Source organism: Pseudonaja textilis, chromosome 9 (genome assembly GCF_049901715.1).
Source record: "Pseudonaja textilis isolate UNSWEBS1 chromosome 9, rPseTex1.2, whole genome shotgun sequence".
Taxonomy (NCBI): Eukaryota; Metazoa; Chordata; class Lepidosauria; order Squamata; family Elapidae; genus Pseudonaja; species Pseudonaja textilis.
In genome coordinates, this window is record NC_141998.1 from 6,639,143 (window position 1) to 6,662,151 (window position 23,009).

Genomic DNA, 23,009 nt, shown 5'->3' on the forward strand with positions numbered 1-23,009 from the left:
TAAAACTCTATGAAGCAGTATATAAATATAAAGCAGTATATAGCTATTGCTATTTACAATCAGTTAGTAGTTGGTTACAAAAACCCTATTATTTGCATCTTTGATTAATAGCATTTTACGTATTTTTAAAGTTCTTTGGCAAAAAATAAATTAAGAAAAGGCTCATAGAATAGTGTAAACATTACTTTGTACAAAAAATATTTATCAGTGTTAACAGCTCACACAATTGTATGTGATTGGGTGTTCGGTACACTAAATAATCACAATTTACTTTCATGCAGTTTGTTGTAATTTGTAAAGTAGGTCAAGGCAGGCAAGAAGCAGAATCTGTGAACTGATGCCGTGGTTTTTAAAGTCTTAATATTAGGTACAGATGTTGCAAATTGGTTTGCATGGAAAAAGAGGGTGGTGGCTTTTGGGTCTTTTGCACTGGTACACATTCCCAGTTAAAATAAGAAAAGATGGAAGTATCGGTATTTGCTCATTGGAACCTCTAATAAACAGACCCAGTTGTAAAGTTGGATCTGTACTGAACCACTTCAAGGTAGGATAGAAAAGGTAAAAAAAAATAGAGCTAGTATCCTAGTCTTTTCCAAACTGCTGGCTTCCAGATGTTTAGTATCTGACCTGCCACCTCCAAAATCTATGGGCTGCCAAGGTTATTCAAGAAGACTGGATAGCCATTTGTCCAGAATGGTATAGGGCCTCCTCTTTGAGCAGGGGGTTGGACTAGAAGACCTCCAAGGCCCCCTCCAGCCCTATTATTCTATGTTCAGCACATCTGAAAGGAACCAGAAGTCAGGCACGGTATCTCTATAATGTTATTAAAATGTTTTCAAAACTGGATGTAAAATGAGGGATCTCCCAATTTCCATTCTGGATTTTTCTCTGGGGGAGAAAGGTGGTGTCCTGACCAGCATCTCATCACATCAACAGATGGAGTGGCATTTCTTTGCTCCTGCTGACAAAACGATTCACTAAGATGGCTGAAACTAAGCTTGGCCCTGGGAAATGTCTATTGAAAATTACTTAACCTTGCATTGCAAATGCATAACATTTGAGGAGCATTTCAGATAAACTCCTTCAAAACAGAAGCTATCTGTGAAATCAGCTCTGCCGAGTATTTGGTTTATTGTTATTATTTTCTCTGAAGAACGAACACGCTCCCGTTGTAGAGCAAATTCCTCTTAGGGATTGCTACTGCATACGTGGCACTTGGTCCATGCATCATTAGAGACCAACAATGGCCTAGATAAGGTAGGACAGAATGCCCTGGACCATGTTTGTCACCAAACTAATAATAATAATTTTGGGTTTTTTGGCTAGCCTTTCTGCTAGGTTGTTTTCGGAAAGTTTTTACTAGTGGAATTCTTTAGTTCAAACTGTATTTTTAAAAAGGGTCCCGGAATATAAGAAAAGGAGAAGCTAACTTTGTTGCGGAGCTCAGTCTGAGGAAATTGTTTGCAGTGGTTGATAAGGATCTTGTTTTGTAAACTAGGTGGCAAAAAAAGAAAAGAAAAAAGAAAGCACATTTGATGGATATGGCTAAGTGGCTGGGCCAACAAGAGGCCTCAGGGCCACTAACCTGGCTAAGAGGGTCATTGTTAAAGGCTAGGTGAGTGGCTGCTCCAATCCTTTCTTTGCATTCTTCCTTGCAAGTATGTCTTGTCCTTAAGACTTTCTGGGAACAAAGCAAAGCTTGTTTAGTACACACCCAAACACTAAATGCAGTCCTTGAGGGAGGAGGCCATCTGATCACAAGGCCTGGAGATCTACCTAAAAATTAAAGCACCTTATTGTCTCAACGTTGACTTTCACTACTGAAGATAATCTTTAGAGATGATTTGGGATCAGGAAACAGTTACTTAGTTCATTGCACAGCAGTTCCATGGTTTTTGGAGGGCTTGTATATATGCTAGATCTGCCAAAGTTTCGTATTTGTGTAGACTTTTAACGCCTGGATCATGATAAGATAAATAATTCTAAATAAAAGCTTAAAAGATCATCTTGGAAAAAACCTCCAAATATTACCTCAGAGCTATCCTGAGGTAGCTAAAATGGGGATGCCCGCATGAGGTAACATTCTCTAGGCTGGAGTTATCAAAGGACAGAACTCAATTAAACTTTAATTAAATTTAGGTTCAAGAGCCTTTGCTGACTTCCTGGAATGTGTTTGCCACTGTCAAATTAAGTTAACGTGTTTCCTTCAGGCGGTGTAACTTTAGGATGAAAATGATGTAAGCTGCCATGAAATTCGCAAGTATCACTATGTTTGTGAGGGGGAGGCCTAGTCAAGACTTCAGGCTCTAAATGCCAAACACAATTTGATATTTTGCTCTTGGAAAAAGGCAGCTTTTGATGGGGCAGAAGAACCTGCTCCCACACACTGTGCAACATCTGTTGTCTAATGTTTGAAATGTGGATGAAGAATGCCTCGAGCACGGTTTTGAAGGCAAATGGGATTCAGGTTTTCTAAGAGCAAGGTGGAGAGCCTTCCGAACAAAATTACAGGAACAAGGAAGCTGAAGTTCTTTGTCTGCAGAACCTAACAAAGTCTGGGGCAACAGGCTCTTTTCTGCTAGCGCAGGGGTCTCCAACCTTGGCCACTTTTAAGACTTGTGGACTTCAACTCCCAGAGTTCCTCAGCCAGCTCTGCTGAGAGTTGAAGTCCACAAGTCTTAAAGTGGCCAAGGTTGGAGACCTCCATCAACTCCTGAGGTCACAGGATCTCCTTATTTTAATGGAATTTCAGCAGAAATCATTCAAGTTCCTTTAATGTGTCTTTTTATTTTCCCCATCTTCAACAGCTGGGAACAGATTTCACTGAGGTACCGTCGAGCAACATTTCATAAGCCGGATGTGGGTTCCTAGGATGACGACATTTGTATATTTCATAAGACAATCACATCAATGCTGTTTTTTTTCAACAACGGACACTTTTTTTTCCAAGTTTTTTTTAAAAAGGCTTTGTTATCCAGAAAAGAAAGTAACAGCACACTTGTTGTCATACCACTGCTACTCTTGTTTTTCCCAAACCACCACCCACCTTCCCAAATGATCACGAACATTTGAAATGACACTCGAGACCATAGAATGCCACATAGGTGCACGCTCACGCACATATACACCTGTACATAGACCAGCTGCTGCTCGCACATACATACACACACACACACAAAGGAAGTCCAGGGAGGCTGACTGTGCAATGCGATCCTCCAATTTCCAACAGCAGTAAAGCACCATGACCTGCCAGGCTTTCTTTAGCATACCATTTGGCAAGGATGGGAATCTTACATCTCAACAGACGGGACTCCCACCGTTTTTTGAGACTCAGCTTTCACTATCCATGGTCCTGATAGTGGAACAGGGGTCCAACTATTGGCAACTTTAAGGCTTGTGGACGTCAACGTCCAGAATTCCCCAGCCAGCGTAGTCTTAAAAAGTTCACAGATCTTAAAAGTTGCCATGGTTGAACACCCATGATTTAAAATGAGGTCACATTTCAACGGAGGAAGAATCGGGAACTGGTAATGCGTATTTCCCACTCCAATTCTTTTTTCCTTCTGTGCCATATTTTTTAAGACTGTGGTGGCAAGGGCTGCCTTATTACTGATCTGTCTACCCTCTGTTTAAGCTATTTTGGGAGTGGGGAAGGAATAAGAGTGTCAAAATGGTTTAAATAAATAATTTGAGAGTGAAATCTTCCTCTGTTGCTGTTCAAATCAGTGCAGGAGAGGCTGAGGCGAGCTTTCCCCTGTGCTGTGTGTGGCTCAAGAACATGACAAGGAACAGTGAACTGGCAGCCCACAAGAGTCAGTTAAGCAGGCCTGCATTCAGACCCAGGAAAACCCTAACAGCAGACTTACAGCAAAAGGAGAGAACAAACCCATCAACGTTTACTGAACGTACGAATTGCTCGCAACTTTCCCATTTAACGTACTGGCACAAAGTCTTCACTGCATTCTCCTGCTTTTCTGTCTGTCCCCCTGTCCCTAAGTCAAAGTGCATTTGCTTTCAAAGTAAAGAGTTTTTAAAATAATTTTGGCTGAGAGTCCCCCAGCCTTGTCAAGCCAAGTTGGACTTAGCTTTCCCCTCGTGGTCCTCCACAGAGGGAAATTCCACCTCTTGGTTCCAAGATTGCAAGCAGGGGCCCAGGCAAGGCTCTCTGAAGGCGAGAGAGGGGTGGGTGGGGGTGGGGACCCTGAGAGGAAGGGTTTTTTTTCTTTTTCTTTCTGAGATTCTCAGTCAGCAGCAGCTTACAAGCCTCCGGGGATCTTCTGCGACGGGAGGCCTTCTTCGATCCAGAGGGGAGGGGAGGAGCCGTTGTGCAGGGTTCGCCGGTGGATCCTCCGCAGGCGCAGCAGGTAGAGCAGGATGGAGAGGAGCACAATGAAGAAGCAGGCGAAGAATAAGTAATGGTTGTAAACGAAGGCGAAGCTGCGCCAGTGGGGGTGATTGCCCCGGAAGTTCTCCTGCTGGATGTCTCTGTGGGAGGAGGAAAGAAGGAGAGGGGGTGAAAGAGGTGCTTCTACTCCAGACCAGGTGATCAGAGGGACCGTCTCTTGCTGGTCACATCGACCTGACCCATTCGAGTGGAGAGGCAAGGAGCGCTGTGGGTCCCGTCCCCCAGGGAGATACACCCGGAGGGACTCGAGGGCCTTCTCTGGGGTGGCTCCTTCTCTCTCTGGAACATCATCCCCCTGGAGATTAGGGTGGCCCCCACTCTGACACTCTTCCGGAATGCGCAGAAGACCCGGTTCTGCCAGTGGGCCTGGGCAACCCAGAGCGGGATGGAGCCCATCAAATGGCTCATTGTGCGATCTGCTGTTGCCGGAGCGGGGACTGATTTTATTGTATTAATTTATTAGATGATTCTCTCTTTTATTTGTTTGTTTTTATATGAGTTTTTATATTCTTGTAAGCCACCTTGAGTTTCCACATGCGAATAGGTGGCAATATAAATTCCCTAAGATATCTATCTATCTATCTATCTATCTATCTATCTATCTATCTATCTATCTATCTATCTATCTATCTATCTATCTATCTATCTATCGAGATAGGAAGGTAGGTAGGTAGATACGTAGGTAGATAGATAGCCCCACAAGCATAAATCCTATGTAATAAATAAAGATGACAAATATAACATGAAATAATAGAGCATTTCATAAAAAAGTAGGCCCTGGTTCAGGGCTGTCCAACCTCGGCAGCTTTAAGGCTTGTGGACTTCCCCATCATGCTGGGAGTTGAAGACCACAGGTCTTAAAGCTGCCAAGGTTGGACATCCCTGGTCTAGTTATTTCCCAATGTTCTTTTTTTAAAAAGGTCCAGTTGCTGGAATGCTCTCAGGATAGGAGCTAACCCAGCCTTCCACAGGAAGGTTGAAGCAGGAAACAGGAGCCATTGCCCAAAACATTCTGTTTCCGGGTTCCAGTCTCCCTCGCTACACAAAAGCAGTGAGATACTTTTCTGGGATGTACACACTGGGCAGATTGATGGCAATATGAGAAGTTGGCGCTGAAGGTACCTGGGGCGCTCAGGTCATTTAGGCCTTATTGGTTAAAGCCAACACACTGAATTATACCCAGAATCTCCTTGCACGCCAATTTTCATTCTGTGAAATTCTCCTGCACACACACGTCTATTAGATAGGGAGGCTGGCACCCCAGGGCCTGATGAAGCCTGACTTCTGGTGTCTAGGGCAGGCGTGTCAAACTCATGGTCAGATGCATCACGCGCTGCCCACGCCCACCTCCCTTTTAGCAAAGGGGGGGAAAGCTGCAATACATCATGTGACGACAAGAGTTTGACCGTCCTGTTGTAGGGCAAGAGGAATTTCATCCTTGCAGCTTATTAGGTGAGGAGGGGGAAAAAAAGTGCGCCCCAAAAAGTAAGACACAGGCAATTCCACACATCAATCATCATCATATAATCCACCACTCCAAATTATTCTTCCAGGTGCTTGGCAGAAAAAGGATGGGCCATCCCTGTGTCAGAATTTACAGAGGAAATTTCTACTCCAAGCAAGGGGGTGTTTCTGTGACACCAACAGCTACGAAAACCGATTCCTGTTTTCCTATTTGCATGGCCAGCAACCCCAAAAGGACAGCGGCAAGAATGGTAACAGCAGAAGAGAATATTCGTAGCTCAGGGTTGAACTGTGGCAGTCCTTGGTGTATGATGATGTAACCTAGTTTGGTAATGAAATGTCTGCAAGAAGAAAAGCAAGTGCAGAGAGCACCAAGGACCCCGCAGCAAAAATTGTGTCGGGCAAACTGAGATGACCAACCAGAATTTTCTGCTTGCTGAGCCACGGCTTCCATCCACAAGACTGATCAGCATTGCATTGGTTCTACATTAGGCTTGGAAGTCAAAACAAATGCAGAACTTTCTGGAGACCATAATTAAAGCTTGTGTGTGTGTGTGTGTGTGTGTGTGTGAGAGAGAGAGAGAGAGAGAGAGAGAGACCAAGGCTGCCTTTGAATTTCACAAGTAACGTGGTAACGCCTTAAAAAGGTATACCTCAAAGGTAAAAACCGGGTTCGATAAAGGATGGCGCCCAACGTCCACTGCACCTCTTTATCGTATACTTGGAGTGCTGTTTTTAAGTTGCTGTAGTTCACAGGAAAACCGAAGCCATTGTGAAATACCTCGTACATCCAGGCTGACTTAAAGCACTGATACCTGCAAGGATAAAACATAAGCCACGCATCCAAGTGGGGTTGTTATTTAAACAGGAACAGAGCTAAATGCCACAATCCGAAAGAAGAATGAGCTAAATTCCACCGGTCTTAAGCACTTAATTGCACATTCAAGATCCCGCTGTTGTTACCAGGATTTACGCAGACATGCTCTGGATTCTGTCCAAGATAATTAGATGCCTCCTTAGAAGGGCTAATTAAGCTGTGCGACGACAAAGAGAAAGCTCTCCTCTGGGGATGGGGGGGCTTGTACGTTAATGAAAAGGAAGGAAAGGTGTGGGGTAAAAACTTAGAAGTCCTTCTCATGCAACTTGCTCCAAACAACTGACCAGTGGAGTTGGCTTTCAGGAGGGGAACTTTTTCAGCGGGATTAGCCCAGACAGATTTTCTGATTATTTCCGTAACCATAAACCATGCTTATGATTGGTGATCATTAATAATAGCCAATTTAATCTCTGAATAGACAGAATCGATGCATGTATCATCAAAACACCACTGATTTCTAGAGATGGAAGATAATTCGCTTCCTATTCATTCACCACTTATTTTCTATATAGTGGGAAAGGAAGCCACCTGGTGACCAAAAAGAGGCAGTTTTATCAAAAGGAAAAATACATATATTCTGTATGCCATCCCTCCTTTCTCTGTCCCTCCCTCCCTCCACCTACCTACCTATCACTTCCTTCAATTTATGTTAGGATTATATTGTCTAAAAACCTTGCATAAAGCAAAATTGCAAAAAGAAAAAAAGCAAGAAGCAAGATGTTTGGGGCTTCAGGAGAAAGATGTCTTGGTGTGTTTCTAGGTTTGGTTGTAAATTATGCCGACACAAATTGTGCCATAGTGACTTCTTTTTAGATGAAGCAAAATCTTGGATGAAAACAATTAACCACATAATATTGAATTGTGTAAATCAAATTCGCCTAGTGTGAAAAGCCAGTCTCTGCCAATTCTGAAATACACTCCACCACTAAACATACAGCATCTTTACATTCTCCTTAAAAGTGCTCCAAAAGCTCTTTATTTTTTAAAAATATCGAAATATTGGCTCCCTTGAAACAATTACTTAAGGAATTCAGTTCGGGGTCTCTCTCTGGCAAGGACTGTTTGACCACATTTAGGCACAGAAGAATGTGGGCGCTTACTTCACTCGATGAAGATCTGCATGGGATGCATACAGGCCACGATCAAATCTTTCCCATAGAACAGACCACTTCGTGGCACAATATTCCTGAGGGGAAAAAAAATGGAAATAAATATACATACATTATTTATATAAATGCACATACAGGATGTCTCAGAAGTCACTCAAAACTGATCAGTTAACCACTCAGTTATTCTGGTTTATTATCTTAAGAATTTATTTCCTGATTTATCAACAAATTTTAGCTGCCCTGTTATTTTTGGTACACCATATATAATAAAGAGCATTTAAAAATCAATATTTCCCTATGGGAGATTTAGTATCTCAAAATTCTGACGTTACAGAATGTGTTAATTTAGGGCTTTTATTGTGTGGCGTATTTATTATACGCAATCTCCAGCCTGAGCTGGAGAAAATCGGGTTAGATTTCTTAATGGCACTGAAGTTACTCTTAATTTCTCAGCCAAGCCTCGAAGTGAGATATGTCTGGCCTTACATTTGCAGCTTTGAGGAACTGAGCAGCGTTGTAATTGCCCCCCATCCTTAAGACGTCCTCAGTACAGTAATAGAACTCCGAAAACCCGTAGAATTCGCTGTTCTCGAAATGGATGGGTGGCTGATAGATGCCATTCAGGGACGTTTGTGTTTCGTTGGTCTTGTTCATGAAAGGCTGAATGACATCGCGACACAAGTGGAAATCTCCTGTCCCTCGGAGGTACAGAGTCTGCCCGTTCTGCTGGACCTCGTCCTCAGCGTCTAAGGGCAGGCAAGGGTCCAAGTAGGGAGTCTCGGAGGTCAGACCAATCTGTTTACCAAGAAGCCTGCAAGCAGAAGGGATCAAAGGACATCAAAAGGCAATCAATGGAACAGCCAAAGGGAACTGGATCTCAGTTAGAAATATGGAACCTGATTCCTTTGCCCTGACAGAAGCATTCTTTTGTGAGGAGGAAGGGTAATAGGGGAGCACAACCATCTAGCGCAAATCACTGCAGTTCAGTTATAGGATCAGGCGTAAACAATCAGACCCACGTGTACAGAATTCAAGCTAGCTACTTTATTATGTTCTGCCTATAATACAGGAATCTCCTCAGAGTGGCAGCCTTTTCTTGGGAGCAAACAAGAATCCAAGGAACTTGGATGGTGGCAGTGCTTAAGTCTTAATCTTTTTGTAGTTGTGCAGTGACTCAGGTTCTGTACTTGAGCTCTCTTCCTTGTCAGGTTGGTTTTTCCCGCCATCAGTTATATTTGGGAAAGCCCCAAGCCATGGAGATTATTCCTTGTTTGAACAAGCCCTGTTGATCTGACTCAGTCAACTCTAACACACAGAATGGTGTGTGAAGGAGTAGCTACTGTCCTCCAAACCAGTCAACCTGCCTGATGACAGGAGACCCAAAGGTGTGGATCTGATATCATCTACTTTCAATTCCTACTTCTGGCTGGTTCCCCCAACCCAAACTGAACTAGGGCCTTTCATATAAAAAGCTTCCCAGCCTCACAATTTAGCTCTTATGTTCTGGTATCTAATGAAGAGTTTTGTTTTATTTTTCCTGGTAATTTACTTAATTTGGATGAAGATGACCATGCTATGTTTGATGCAGGGTTTTTTTTTTTTTACTCTGCTCTACACCTTGCTGTTGCAATGTCATTTGGTAAAAGATTTGAAATGCTGAAAAGTGAAGGATCTAGTTCAGGGATGTCCAACCTTGGCAACTTTAAGACTTTAAGCAAAGCTGCCTGAGGAATTCTGGGAGTTGAAGTCCACAAGTCTTAAAGTTGCCAAGGTTGGACACCCCTGATCTAGTTGGTAGAACTGTGGCATATGAACATTTTGAAAAACAAACACACCTGGACCTTTCCTGTAACCACTGAATTATTTTCATACATACAATCGGGGATTGGCAATTGCAGAAAACCAGCTCTGCTAAATCAATTGTGTAAACAGACTTTTTCCTTCTGCAGTTGATGCGACAACTAATCGTATTAACTCAAGTAGCCTCAAGTCACTATTAGTCACCCCTAGCTTAGACTGCTGCATTTTAAAGAATGAAAATCTAATATCTATTTTTGTTGACATGTGTCTGTTTCAGAGATTTTATGCCAAGCATGTCAGGAAAGTTAGAATTCATTACACCACCGCACCTGTTTCTCAATACTGTGTTGGTGAATATGTTGTCTGCATATCTCTGTCGAGCAGCGTTACCGCCAAAGCCCAGAAAAGTTGCCACGTAGACGCGATACACATGTTCACTCTGGTGAGCGTCACATCCCAAGTTAAATTCTGCCAGTAGGTTCTTGGCCACCTCCTCCTGCCGGCGACCAAAGAAAGAGATTGAGAGACAGAGTTCTGCTCTGCTGTTTTCATTCCTCAGGTTTTGATTAGTCAAGAACACTTTCAGCTCCGTGGGTTTCAAACCCTTCTTGGCAACAGTTGTTTACAGTCAACACCTGAGCAGTAACCCAAGGATGGGACAAGGATGGGCCATCAAGATGTTGTCGGGTACAACCTTCCAACAGCTCCAGCCATTCATAACATAATACAAAGGGGATGCATCTGGAAAGACACTATTATCCTGGCCCTGCACAATGGAAACAACACCAATGTCCAAATATTTGTCAACTACAGGGTCAGCTAGGCATATGCCCATATAGACTACACTAGCAAATATTACACTTTTCCTTCCTCTACAATAGTTTTTAATGAAGATAAATTTTCAAAAGTGGTTTGCCATTGCTTGCCCCCTAGGGCTAAGAGAAAGAAAGAGACTTGGTCAAAATCACTCAGCTGGCTTTGTACCTAAAACAGGATTGGAACTCCCAGTCTCCTGGTCATTGGCCCAAAGTGTCCAGCTGGCTTAATACCTAAGGCGGGACTAGAACTCATCGTTGCCTAGTTTCTAGGCTGAAACCTTAATTGCAACTGAAATATTCTTGGTACACTTATCCTGGCCCCAAGACAAGCTTTATTTTTGATCCCAGAAATAGAAACTGAACAAGCAGAGGTTTCACAAGCCATAGATTTTGATAAAATCCTAAAAACAAGCAGTATTTAAAATTCAAAATCTGTGAATTTCTCTTGCCTTCTGTCAAAGATCAGGTATATTCTACAGAGATGTAATCCTAAAGCCTTATGTAGCTGTAATACTTAAGCATGGTATTGTTTCTAAACAAAGGTTAAATGGTTTGGAATACATAAGCCATAGTTAAGAAATGAATCCACTGCTTTATAGTGGTTAAATGTCTGACTGATCATGTTCAAAGCATGTTTCCTGAGAACAGGACTTTTCTGAGCATCTATATTCAGTTTTTCTTCTGTATCTGAGTTTTCAACCAGAGTTTAAGAAACACACCATGCTTAACTGCTATTTACAACAAGGCACCATTGTCTGTATTCATTTTCAAAAAGCCCACCGTGGTGCAGAAGGCACAAGTAATGTAGAAAAGGAAGCCTGGAGCAACAATAGATTGGAAAAATCTGCTGTTACTAAAAAAAGGACAAATCTGGATTTTATTCTTCCTCTTGTAAAAGCTACTCAGAACAGAAAATAAATAAATAAAACTGAACTCCCACACTGTACTGTACTTTTGACTATCTGACCATGATTCTTTCAATAAGGTACAACAGTGGGAGTTACACATCCAATTAAGCCAACATCAAACAAACCTTGTAATGGCTAAGCATGATGAGTGAATCCAATGTTTGCTTTTCATCTCAAAAGGATGCAGGTCAGGATTTTCTTTGTACTGACACTCAGGTCACCATACAGATAAAAAGCTCCTATTAATATTTTCCTGACAATATTTACATTTAGAATGATGGTTTTAAAAAGGCATTCCGTGACATGTCAGCCATTAAGAAATCGCCTCAAATGGTACCCATGAGCTGTGTTAACAACGCATAATTTTCTTTACGTACAGTATTAAAAAAAAAAGATAATTTCAATAGCAAAATTCATCCACGTGAGCTCTGTGTGGTAAGCAAACACTTTTCTAGCACACTGACTGATGGAATGGAAAAATGATGTTTTATGGATTGCTTAGCTGATGGGACACCGAAGTCCAGCTCCGTCTCTTCATGTGGGGGTGAACTGCTCACACACCGTGGGGGTTACAGGGACTCAGACCGTGCAAAAGAAAAGGGAATCAATGGAAATGGGTTAAAATGCAGGAAAACAAAAGAAGGAAAGTTGTACAGATAATAACCTGCTGTGAAGAGGCAAAGCTTACAGTTTTAGGGACTTCGTACGCTATTTGAGTCGAAACACCACCCATGTCAAGTATACCCACGGTCCTTTTCCGGACAACTTCCTCTTTGCTTTCGCTGCCAGGAACGTGAACTTCCACCACCGCCTCGTCCTCTAGAAGACAAGACCGGGGAAGAGGCGCGGCTGAAAATTTTGGCATGATTATACAGGGGGTCCTCGACTTACGACCTCAACCAAGGCCTGGATCTCCGTTGCTAAGTGAGACATTGGCTAAGGGAAGGATGACCTTTCCTGCCACAGTTGTGAAGGGAATTCCCTGCAGTGGTGATGTTTGTAACACAGTTGTTAAGTGAATCCGACTTCCCTGTTGACGTTGCACATCAGAAGGTCACAAAAAGGGGATCACGCAACCGTCATGAATATGAGTCAATTGTCAAGCATCTGAATTTTGATCATGTGAACATGGGGGGGGGGGTGAAAAATGGTCAGAAGTCACTTTTTTTGTCAAAACTTCAAATGGTCACTAAACGAAGTGTCGAAGACTACCTGTAGCTGTTTCGATTCTTAATTTGTTCGCTAGCCAGAGTCATTTGTTGCATACGGATTAAATAAGCCAACAAATAAATAAACTGTTCTCAATATCTAAACACTTGCTGGGTCAAGGAAGCAACAGGATCTCGACAATGTCAGCGGCCAGAATGAATATAACTTGCCCAAGAAGAGCCTTTCCTACTGGAGAAAGTCTTAAGGGGGATGCGATGCTGGGGCATTTCAAAGAAACTATCTGAGCAGTGCTGTTAATATAAAAAAGAAGCTAAACTGTAGTGAGAAACATTAAGATCTGATATTTGTTTATGTTAATATTAAAATATTTAATAATGCAATAATATTCTTAGTAATATGAAGAAAAAATACTTCCCAAATGCCAAATGAATAGTCCCAAAAGAATAATATCGTGCTGGGAAAGTTGTGGAAAAAGCACTTAAACTGAATAAAAAGCAAGCAAACCAATCCAAAATCCATAGGAGGCCATACCTCTATTTGCAACAAAAAAAAATTACATAGAAGAGAATGAAGATTTTTGAGTTCCCAGAATTCTACTGATTGTATGTATGTATGTATGTATATTTTTTATTTGTATTCCCTCCCCAATCGTGCCTAGAGGCGATATGATGACTCTTTCGGATTGATTTGGAACTGATTTGAGGGACAATCACTAAGAGAAAATGTCTTCTCTACAAGTCCTGATTTTTGTTCTCTATTAAAACCCTAAATGAAGATTTGAAGAATTATTATGGAGACGCTATTAACCAAGCACTGAGGCTGAGCAATTTCCATTTATAAGAATAAAGTCAGAGCAGGAAGGAAGCTGTACACTAACAATTCTATTTTAGCAATTCTTGGAATTAATTAATATTAAGGCCTTTACCTTCATCCATATGTTCAAATTTTCCAAGGACAAAGTTGATGCCAATCCATGCATATACGCCTGGATAAAATGTAAAAAGTACATTTGTAAATATTTTAATATCACTGGGAAGAGGGAGGGAAGCTTTTAAAAAAGAACACCTTAACAAAACAAAAACAGTAGCAAAACAGATTATCTATCTATCTATCTATCTATCTATCTATCTATCTATCTCTATCTATCTATCTATCTATCTATCTATCTATCTATCTATCTATCTATCTATCTAAAATTCAAACTGTGCTTTCTTGAAAACTCAAATATACCGGTATATATATGCAAGTGAAAATGCTCCAGCATTCTATAAAATTGAAGAAGGCAATGCTCCTTAGCTCATTAAGACCTTTATGTCTCATAACCTAATAAATTGGTTCCTGGTGATCTCACACACACAGGACAAATATTTACAGGGACAAAGTGTTTGCATGTGAAACTATATCATTGATACAGTTATCCTGAATAAATGAAGTTCCAGAAGTGAAAACTTTTGCGCATAACAGCTACATAGGTAAAAGTTCCTTCCTTGCAGATGTTTATTCTGTGTCCCATGTGCCCTTAAATATCAGGATAGTTTAACGGTATCTGCTTCTCTTGCACATTTTGTTAAAATATAGGAGCAGGTTCAGGCTGATGTAATCAGCCTGCACAGGGCATCTTAATAAAGATATATTGATACTCTATTCTTTGTTGGACTGGACACTGGCTAGCTCATTGAACCACAAAACACAGCCTCTCCTGAATTATTTCCTGATCTTGCAAAAACTAAAAAGAAGAGTCAGTGTTTCCAAACACTGCCACCAGATGTTGGCACCACACTAGGCATGGCTAGTCTAGTGAAGAGAAGGACCGGGGGAGACATGATAACAGTGTTCCAATAATATAGGGGCTGCCACGGAGAGGAGTGGGGGGAGTGGTCAAGCAAAGCACCTGAAGGCCAGACAAGGAATAATGGATGGAAAATGAACAAGGAGAGATTCAACCTGGAAATAAGGAGGAATTTTCTGACAGTGAGAACAATCAACCAATGGAACAGAAGTTGCCCTTGGAAGTTGTGGGAGCTTCATCATTGAGTCTTTCAAGAAGAGACTGGACTGCCATCTGTCAGAAAGGGTGTAGGGTCTCCTGCTTGGGCAGGGGATTGGAGTAGAGGACCTACAAGGTCCCTTCCAACTCTGTTATTCTAAGCTAAGATACTCTCAATAATGAGGCCTTTCTTCTATAGTTTTTAAGGACTGTGCCTTCTCACTTTATCTCTGGTTACATATTACATCAGACTCCTGACTAAAGTTCCAAGCTTTCTTTGTTTCAGCCAGTACTCTTACCTTCTTGCTTTCCTGAAATCACTTCAGCGTGAGAATCTGAAAACAGAAAATCAAAATGCACTGGGATATCAGTAAGAAGATCTTCCAGTATCGCCTTTTGCTGGCTGCAAGATGTGAAATGGATTAAATGTAAGTTAGGATCTATTTCTGTGGGCAAGTTTTTTTTATTAAACATTAATAAGAAATAAAGATATTCAGGTTACCTCTCTGGCAGGATTCGCATCCCTGCAGTACAGAGAATATACAAAGGGGTTTCTTTGTGCTTTGCACGGGGTATATGTTCAGCAGCAAAGTTCAGAAGTGGAAAAATATAGTCACTAACTTTCTCAGGAGAGGTAGCAAATTCTGAAATGCCTGGAGAACAAGAGAGATAAATACACTTAACCATACATCGACATGAGAAAGTAGAACACACTTTTTTAAAAGGAGAGTATTGTTCCCAAGTTGGGGATTCAATCAAAGGCAAAATACTGCAACTTTTAAAAAGTTGTGACTTTCTAAAATACAATACGGGAGTACAAATGCATAATATTGTCTTAAAACAGCGGTGTCAAACTCGATTTCATTAAGGGCCCCATCAGGGTTGTGTTTGACCTTGGAGGGGCGGTGGGCATGGCCGTGGTGGGCGTGGCCAGGGGTGGGTGTGACATGGGACTCGTTTCAGGGGTACCTGGGGCGGCCAAGTGCTAAGGCAGGACTTCCTTGAGACCCTCCCTCACTTTCATTATAACCTTCCTTCCTTCCTTCTTTTTTTCCTTCCCTTTTCTTTTCCCTCTTTCCTTATTTTTCCTCTCTTGCTCTCTTCCCATCAATCCTTTTTCGTCTTTCCTCTTTTCTTTTCTCCTTTCCTGTCCCTTCTTCCATGCTCAAATGGAAAAGGGGAAACATTTCTCCTTTTGCAGCCCTGAGCCCCGTTTTAGCTGGCAGAGGGCTGCAGGAGGCCCTGGAGGGTTAAAACGGGGCGTGGGGTGCATGCAGCCCCTGAGCTCCATTTTCTCTGGCAGGGGCAATGTGAGCCGGTCCTTTGCTGTTTCTGGACTGGTCCTGCGGGCCATATCTAAGCACCTCGTGGGCCAAATCCGGCCTCCAGTCCTTCAGTTTGACACCCCTGTATTAAAATTACATTCTGTGTAGCAATCTCAACTTTAAATACTTTAAATAAGATACTGTGAAAAATTGTCCTGAAACATGGGCTTTAATGGTAGCACACAAATATTAGCAAAATAAAATAAAATAAAAACCTATTTGCATCTCTGGTGTCAACTCATAAAACATCCCTATGCCTGTTTTAGTAGTTGCCATAAAAAAGTGTGTGTGTGGGGAAAATCTGGAAGAGCAGTGCAGCAGTTTGGAGGCAAGAGTACATTCCAACTCTTACCTTTAAAAGATTGTAACTAAAATACCAGAGCTTTTGCCCGTAAATATACTTAATTGGAGAACGTGAATGATGACACCCAGCCTGTGAAGGTGCTCAATTGGAGAATCTGGTTTATGACACACCCAGGGGTGTGTGGGGGAAACAGGGTCACAGGGGACTGTTAATTATGTATGGCAGAGTTGGATGCATACAGGGCAGTGCCAGTATGTCATCTCTAATTAATCCTTTGTAGTTTTTTGAAGTTTGGCTCAAGAATCATGATTTAATTAGACCGATTGCTGGAATCCTGACATCTTGGCTTTTTTTAAGCATTAAGAATCTTAAGAAATAAATGACAACTAGGGGGAACATATGTGGGAAGACCTGGGTCTTGCAGATCCCCAATAAAAAGGTGGAAAAATCCACTGCATTTTAAGAAACAAAGATTGCCAACCTTTGCCATGACAGAGTTCCTTCATAGGCAAACAAATAGCTGGGGAATAGGTATGACTTCCCCTGGTACCTGGCTTAATTTTCATAACCACTGGTTTTCTGTTTTTGTCCCGCATTTGCTTGATGTCAAGTAAATCATGGGGATTGCCATTGTGCCTTGGCCACCAATACACGAAGATCCGAGACCCACTGCTTCCACAATCCACCATGATGCCGTAATTCAGCTTTGGGTTGCTTGTGTCTGTGGCTTCGGTGTCTGTAACTCGGGCAAGATACCTGGGAGAGAGAGAGAGAATAGAAGAACTGCTCAGAAGGAAGTCTCACTGAACCCAGGAAGGCTGCAGCGGAAACAAGGGCAGGACAAAGCTTTAAGGTCAACCAACCACACTGAACTTGATAGCAGCGGAAACACACAAGTAACAGCAATTATACGATTAAGTTTCACTTGCTTGATTTGGAGGTTCAGCTCTTCAGCTGTGTCTTTCACTGAGTGACACTGGACTAGCCATCAACACTCAATCCAGCCTACTACCTCAGAGGACTGTTATTAGAGATTAAATGAGGGGAGGCCCAGATTTATACCAATTTAAGTTTGCACAGAAATGGAGGGGCTATTAACGCAATGAATAAGTTTAATGTAAGGTGATCTGTCTCATTTTGTTAGGTATACAGATTTGGATTTGTTTTTAATCCACCTGACAAAGATTACCTGTGCAGCTTTTTGTCCCGGGAACTGTATTTTAAAACAGAGTAATATAATATGAAAAATGCAGCAGTAAGGAGTCCAATGACAATAATTTGCCGTAATGTTGTGTTCAATATCCGTGGACACCCAACAGGGGAAATACTGAAGTGCCATGAAGCAGGAAAAAGGCAAGAGAAGCTGATCCTGGAATGAAGAAAAACAAGATACCTGCACTTAAAATTCTGTGCTGGCACCCTACAGATACAATAGCTGGAAGCCAAATTTTGAAATCTATCACTGTTCATTTTAAAAAATGAATACTTTTCAGAAAAGTATTTTTTCTGGCAACTAAAAAAGGTTTTATTTTTTTCCTGGCAGCTAGTCTGTCCAAAGTTTATAAGCCTCTTGTAATAAGAACACATATATTCTTATCTGACAGGATTTATAGCCCTGCCCTTCCATAACAAAATAATGTATAAGGTGATATATTCAGAAAATATGTGAAAATCCAAGGTTCAAATATTTATTTATGGTTGAATAAATGAACAAGTGTAAACTAAAATAAAAAAATAATGCTCTTATCATTATAAACAAGACCATATGCAGTTATAAAGTTATAAGCAAGACTAACAATTACAAACAAGCAAGAACTTTGGGAAGAGAAGAATGATTACAGAATGAAATAGCCAGATTGAGAATTGTTGGAAGTGGCAAACAGATTAACATGGGACATTCAGAAACCCTTTTAATGTAGTTTTAAATAGTTCAGCTCTTCCAGTGCGAACTTCTGAAATACTGTGGTTGGAACTGCATGTTTTCTAAATTATGAGCCATAATTTATTTGCACTGTCATGTTTTATTGTAATAATTTTTTTTTACAAAATTAGCAAAACTACCCGACATGTTAAGTAATAACTCATGGCTTATATCTACTTTATAACCAAGTCCACACATTTGGTTAAAGCCAAACAAGCCACATTAAGATCTATTTTTCCCCACTTACCACAAAAAAATAAATAAATTATGGTTTACAAACAGTGACTTAGACTGAAGTTTTAAACTTCAGATCTGCAACAGGGAGGCAACTGGACTGATTGACAGGGCTATTTAAGAATTACTGAACGAATTCAGAATGGAATATTTGACAAATCCAATATTTTGTGTGCCTAAACAAATGTTACTGTTCCAAGCCAATCAGGGATAGTCCAGAACTCAAAGAAAAGTCATCAGCATTTCAAGACAGATGACCAAAATTGGTGTCTCTAGATGTATCTGTTAGTATGTTATATATTAAGACCCCCCCCCAAAAAAAGAAGTATCTTCTGAATTGGGACCCAATGAGAAGCCAAAAAGGAAGGGGGCAATAGCTGCATAGATGAAGGTACTGTTGCTATGTGTTCCTGTTATGCTCATGCTGGACAGCTCCCTGACTGCCCTGACCTGTTCATTCTTGGCCACTCTTGATAAAATAGGCTTTGTTGTACATAAACGGACTGGCAGGAAAGTTATTTCCTGCAACAAGTGCCTAGTACAAATAATTCCAGTTAATCATTCGTTCTTTCTTAAAGCTATTTTTGTATTGCTCATTTGTCAGCCCCAAAAACTAGGAGACAACTAACAAATGTTGGTATCTTAAATTGTATAAGTTTTGGGGAAAAAAAATAAAGAAACATTACATTTCTGGTTACTGAAACTTAAAAATCAAACATATTTCGACAGTTATTTAATCCCACCAAATTTTGTTGTGCTTACTCACCCAAGATTTGGATACTCACCTACCCATTTCTGATCAGGGTAACTAGGCCACAGAAAAAGCTACCTTTTTATGGTCAGCCCAGATTCATAAGGCACAAGATTTATCCCCAGAACCAATGGAACAAGTGGGAACTGAAAAATATTAATTAAAAGATAGCATTTTCACTCAAGCTAAAACAGATGAAATGCCATGAAGCCAAATTAATGTATGTTAGCCAGGAAGTTCAAAGTGGTATGCATAAATTTATGCTTCTTTTATTCCCTCTTCCCCCCAAAAGTAAGTCTGAGAGATAATATCTAACTCAAGGCATCTCACACCTATTTTCCAATTACTCTATACACTTTTAGCATACAGCAGTCATTGTGTTTTTTTTCATTCTATCTGAAAAAGGAAATGATGATCAGCATTTGGCTGAATACTACTCTGTACAGATATGAAGCTTAAGTTTTGTAATAAAATTGTGTCTTCCCAACATAAATGCACAGAATTTTAGAAACAAACAAAAACTTTCCTAGTATTAATATTTACGAGCTCTAAAATGTATTGTTTCTTGCCATATTTGGAAAATATATATCTTTTTTGTTGTTTTCAAACTGGCAAATATTTTTGAAGTAATGAATAGAAAGACGCCCTTTACAAAAGATTTCATGAACTATAATTCCCACTTAAAAAACAGATTTATAATTCCTGTAGTGAAACGTCAATTGGTTTTAGGATGTGCTTTCAAACGTGCAATAGAACATTAAAAAAGTTATGCCTGTTTACCTTTAAAACACAGTAAACTTTGGGAAGAAGACACCAAATGTTTAATGCAAGCTGCATTCCTTATTAGTTTCATGGAAGAAACACTGGAAGAAGCCATTTCATTTGGAAACTAAATAGGGAATATAGAACATAATGTGATAAAAATTAAGACATTTTCTCAGTAGAAACTGTAAATATCCCTGAACAGCTGCTGTGACATTAAAAATGTTGAATCCATTTAGTTACTTAAAATGTTTACATATTACTTTTTACGCCACGTATCTTCAGGCCCTGTACAATACAGACATATCCTTAAAAAACTCTCTTGTTTAAGGTTCAATATACCACATAAAAGGACATTGTGATTAAAATATATAAAAAGCTAGAAAACATAAGCCAGCTGCCATGAACAGTGGAACAATATTATGAGATGTCAAATGGCAGATTAACAGTATTCTCAGCAGTATCTGAACTATGACTGTAACTTTGTCGCTTGTATCCTTACGATTTATATTGACTGTTTCCTAGTATGATTTGATTGCTTATTGTACCCTGTGACTATCATTAAGTGTTCTATCTGATGATTCTTGACTCTTGATGAATGTATCTTTTCTTTTATGTACACTGACAGCATTTGCATCAAGACAAATTCCTTGTGTGTCCAATCACACTTGGGGAATAAAGAATTCTATTCTATTCTATTCTATTCTATTCTATTCTATTCTATTCTATTCTATTCTATTCTATTCTATTTTCTATTCTATTCCTTATTCTATTCTCTATTCTATTCTATTCTATTCTATTCTATTCGTTATTCTATTCTTCATTCCAATATTCTATTCTATTTTTATTGTACCCTATGACTATTAAGCGTTGTACCTGATGATTCTTGACTCTTGACAAATGTATCTTTTATGTACACTGAGAGCATTTGCACCAAGACAAATTCCTTGTGTGTCCAATCACACTTGGCCAATATAGGATTCTATTCTATTCTATTCTATTCTATTCTATTCTATTCTATTCTATTCTATTCTATTCTATTTCTTATTCTATTCTCTATTCTATTCCTTATTCTATTCTTCATTCCAATATTCTATTCTATTCTTATTGTACCCTATGACTATTATTAAGTGTTGTACCTGATGATTCTTGACTGTTGATGAATGTATCTTTTCTTTTATGTACACTTGAGAGCATTTGCACCAAGACAAATTCTTTGTGTGTCCAGTCACACTTGGCCAATGAAGAATTCTACTGTAAGGCTAGCATCAATGAAAATATACAGGTAGTCTTTGACTTACAACTGTCCATTTAGTGACCATTCAAAGTTACAAAGCCACTGAAAAAAGTGACTTATGACCATTATTCACACTTATGACCGTTGCAGCATCCCCACGGTCACATGATTGACATTCGGATGCTTGGCAATTGACTCATATTTATGACGGTTTGCAGTGTTCTTGGCCACGTGATCCCCTTTTGCAACCTTCTGACAAGCAAGGTCAATAGGGAAGCCAGATGTGCTTAACAACGGGTTACTAATGTAACAGCTGCAATGATTCGCTTAAGGAAATGTGGCGTGGGAAGTGGTAAAACGGGGCAAAACTCACTTAACAAACATCTCACTTAACAACATCAACCTTCAATCGTGGTCATAAGTCCAGGACTGCCTGTATTTGTGGCCCAAGATCAAACACAATGAAAGAAGATAAATGGTAGGGAAAAGCCAGGGGAATTGGGGAAAGCCAGGGGAATTCTGGGAGTGGAAGTCCAGTGGCCAAGGTTGAAAACACTGAACTAAATCAACCCGGGGATTATGGGAATTGTAGTCTGCGCTTCTCTGGAAGGCAGATAACGCTTGTGACCCAAGGATGGGTCCAATCCCCAGCAACCACAAAGCCCATGGAGCTTTTACCCTCCTGATCTCTTGTCGGCAGAGGCGCCAGAGCGCTCCAGCGACAGGCCTCGTCTCCTAGGCAACGGGCCCCGTCTCCTAGGCAACGGCAAAACCGTTGCGAAAACCGGGGCGACCCGCAGGTTTTGACCCGATTCTCCCCCCTTCACCAGAGTCCCCAGTCCGGCCCTGAGGCCCAAGACGGAGAACCGAAAGCCGGGCAGGGTCGCATGCGACCTTCCCCGTCCTGCTCCTTACCTCCCTCGCCTCCTCTGCGGTGTCGCCGGGCCGATCGCCGGTTGCCAGGTACATCCTGACACCTCAGCCATCCTCCACTTCCGGGTCCCGGCCGAGCATGCGCCGGAAGTGACGAAGGGACGGAGCCGCCAACGCGGCGAGGAAAGGAGGGGGGACGAGAAGCGCGCTCGCTCTCCGAAAAGAGTCCGTAGAGCTGCGAAAAGGGTAGAGGGATGCGCCCACGTTGCTTTTGTGAGTCAGGAAAGCCCAAACTCAAGAGTACCGTTCACACGAGACGCCAACCCCCGTAACTAGCCAACTTTGGCTGTCCTTATTTGCTATGCAGAGCCAAAGCAGCCGGGGCTGCAATGTCAGCTGCAGGGCCAAATAATATATGTGGGTATATGCATAATTTTGTTTTTGTTTTTATTTTGTTTTTTATTTTTTTATTTTTTTATCATTTTATTTTATTATTTTATTGTATTTTGTCATGTTCAGGTAATGTATATTGGAGGCCCTTTGAGAACTATATGCAATCAAATTTCATTTTAATGTATGCCAATTCACTCAAATATACATTCAAAGTGACAATAAAGTTATTTTCAGTCTAAGTCACAATGCAAAATACCTAAGGGGGACGTATCCCGATGCAACTTTTAGCCAAGAAAAATTTAAGTCCGGGATCTGCTAAGGGCCAAATAGCAAAGAGCAAGTTGGATCAAGAGCTCTGCTTTAATTTCCTGTGTCCTCCTTGTGGTTCTACGCAGGTTTATAATGGAGTGTCCTGACCAAACCACAAGATGGCAGCAAAGAGGCAGAAATCGCTCCTTGTAGTTCCCCCTCTGCCGGTCATTGGGATTGTTGCAGCCCAGGTTAGAACAGAGCTGGAAGGGACTTTGGAGGTCTTCTAGTCCAGCCCCCAGCTTAAGTAGGAAAAGTATACAATTTCAGATAACTGACTTATCAGATAGGTCAGTTATTATATGATTGGCATTCCTAAAGCATGTTTCTTCATCTCTCCCTTTAAATATAATATAATATTT

At 40.9% G+C, this 23,009-nt stretch overlaps 1 protein-coding gene across 1 annotated transcript; it reads right to left on the reverse strand.

Annotated features, from left to right (window-relative positions):
- Window positions 1-2,767: 2,767 nt before the first annotated feature.
- Window positions 2,768-22,071, reverse strand: ENTPD4 (ectonucleoside triphosphate diphosphohydrolase 4). Its single transcript, XM_026714877.2, has 14 exons — window positions 21,988-22,071; window positions 19,854-19,962; window positions 19,108-19,219; window positions 17,357-17,536; window positions 16,718-16,923; window positions 15,041-15,191; window positions 14,838-14,941; window positions 13,477-13,536; window positions 12,046-12,200; window positions 9,985-10,151; window positions 8,342-8,666; window positions 7,847-7,932; window positions 6,523-6,684; window positions 2,768-4,485 (listed from the first exon to the last, which is right to left on the reverse strand). Exons 3-14 carry the CDS (start codon window positions 19,113-19,115, stop codon window positions 4,257-4,259), a joined length of 1,833 nt encoding a protein of 610 aa, XP_026570662.1. The 5' UTR covers window positions 19,116-19,219; window positions 19,854-19,962; window positions 21,988-22,071; the 3' UTR covers window positions 2,768-4,256.
- Window positions 22,072-23,009: the final 938 nt, after the last annotated feature.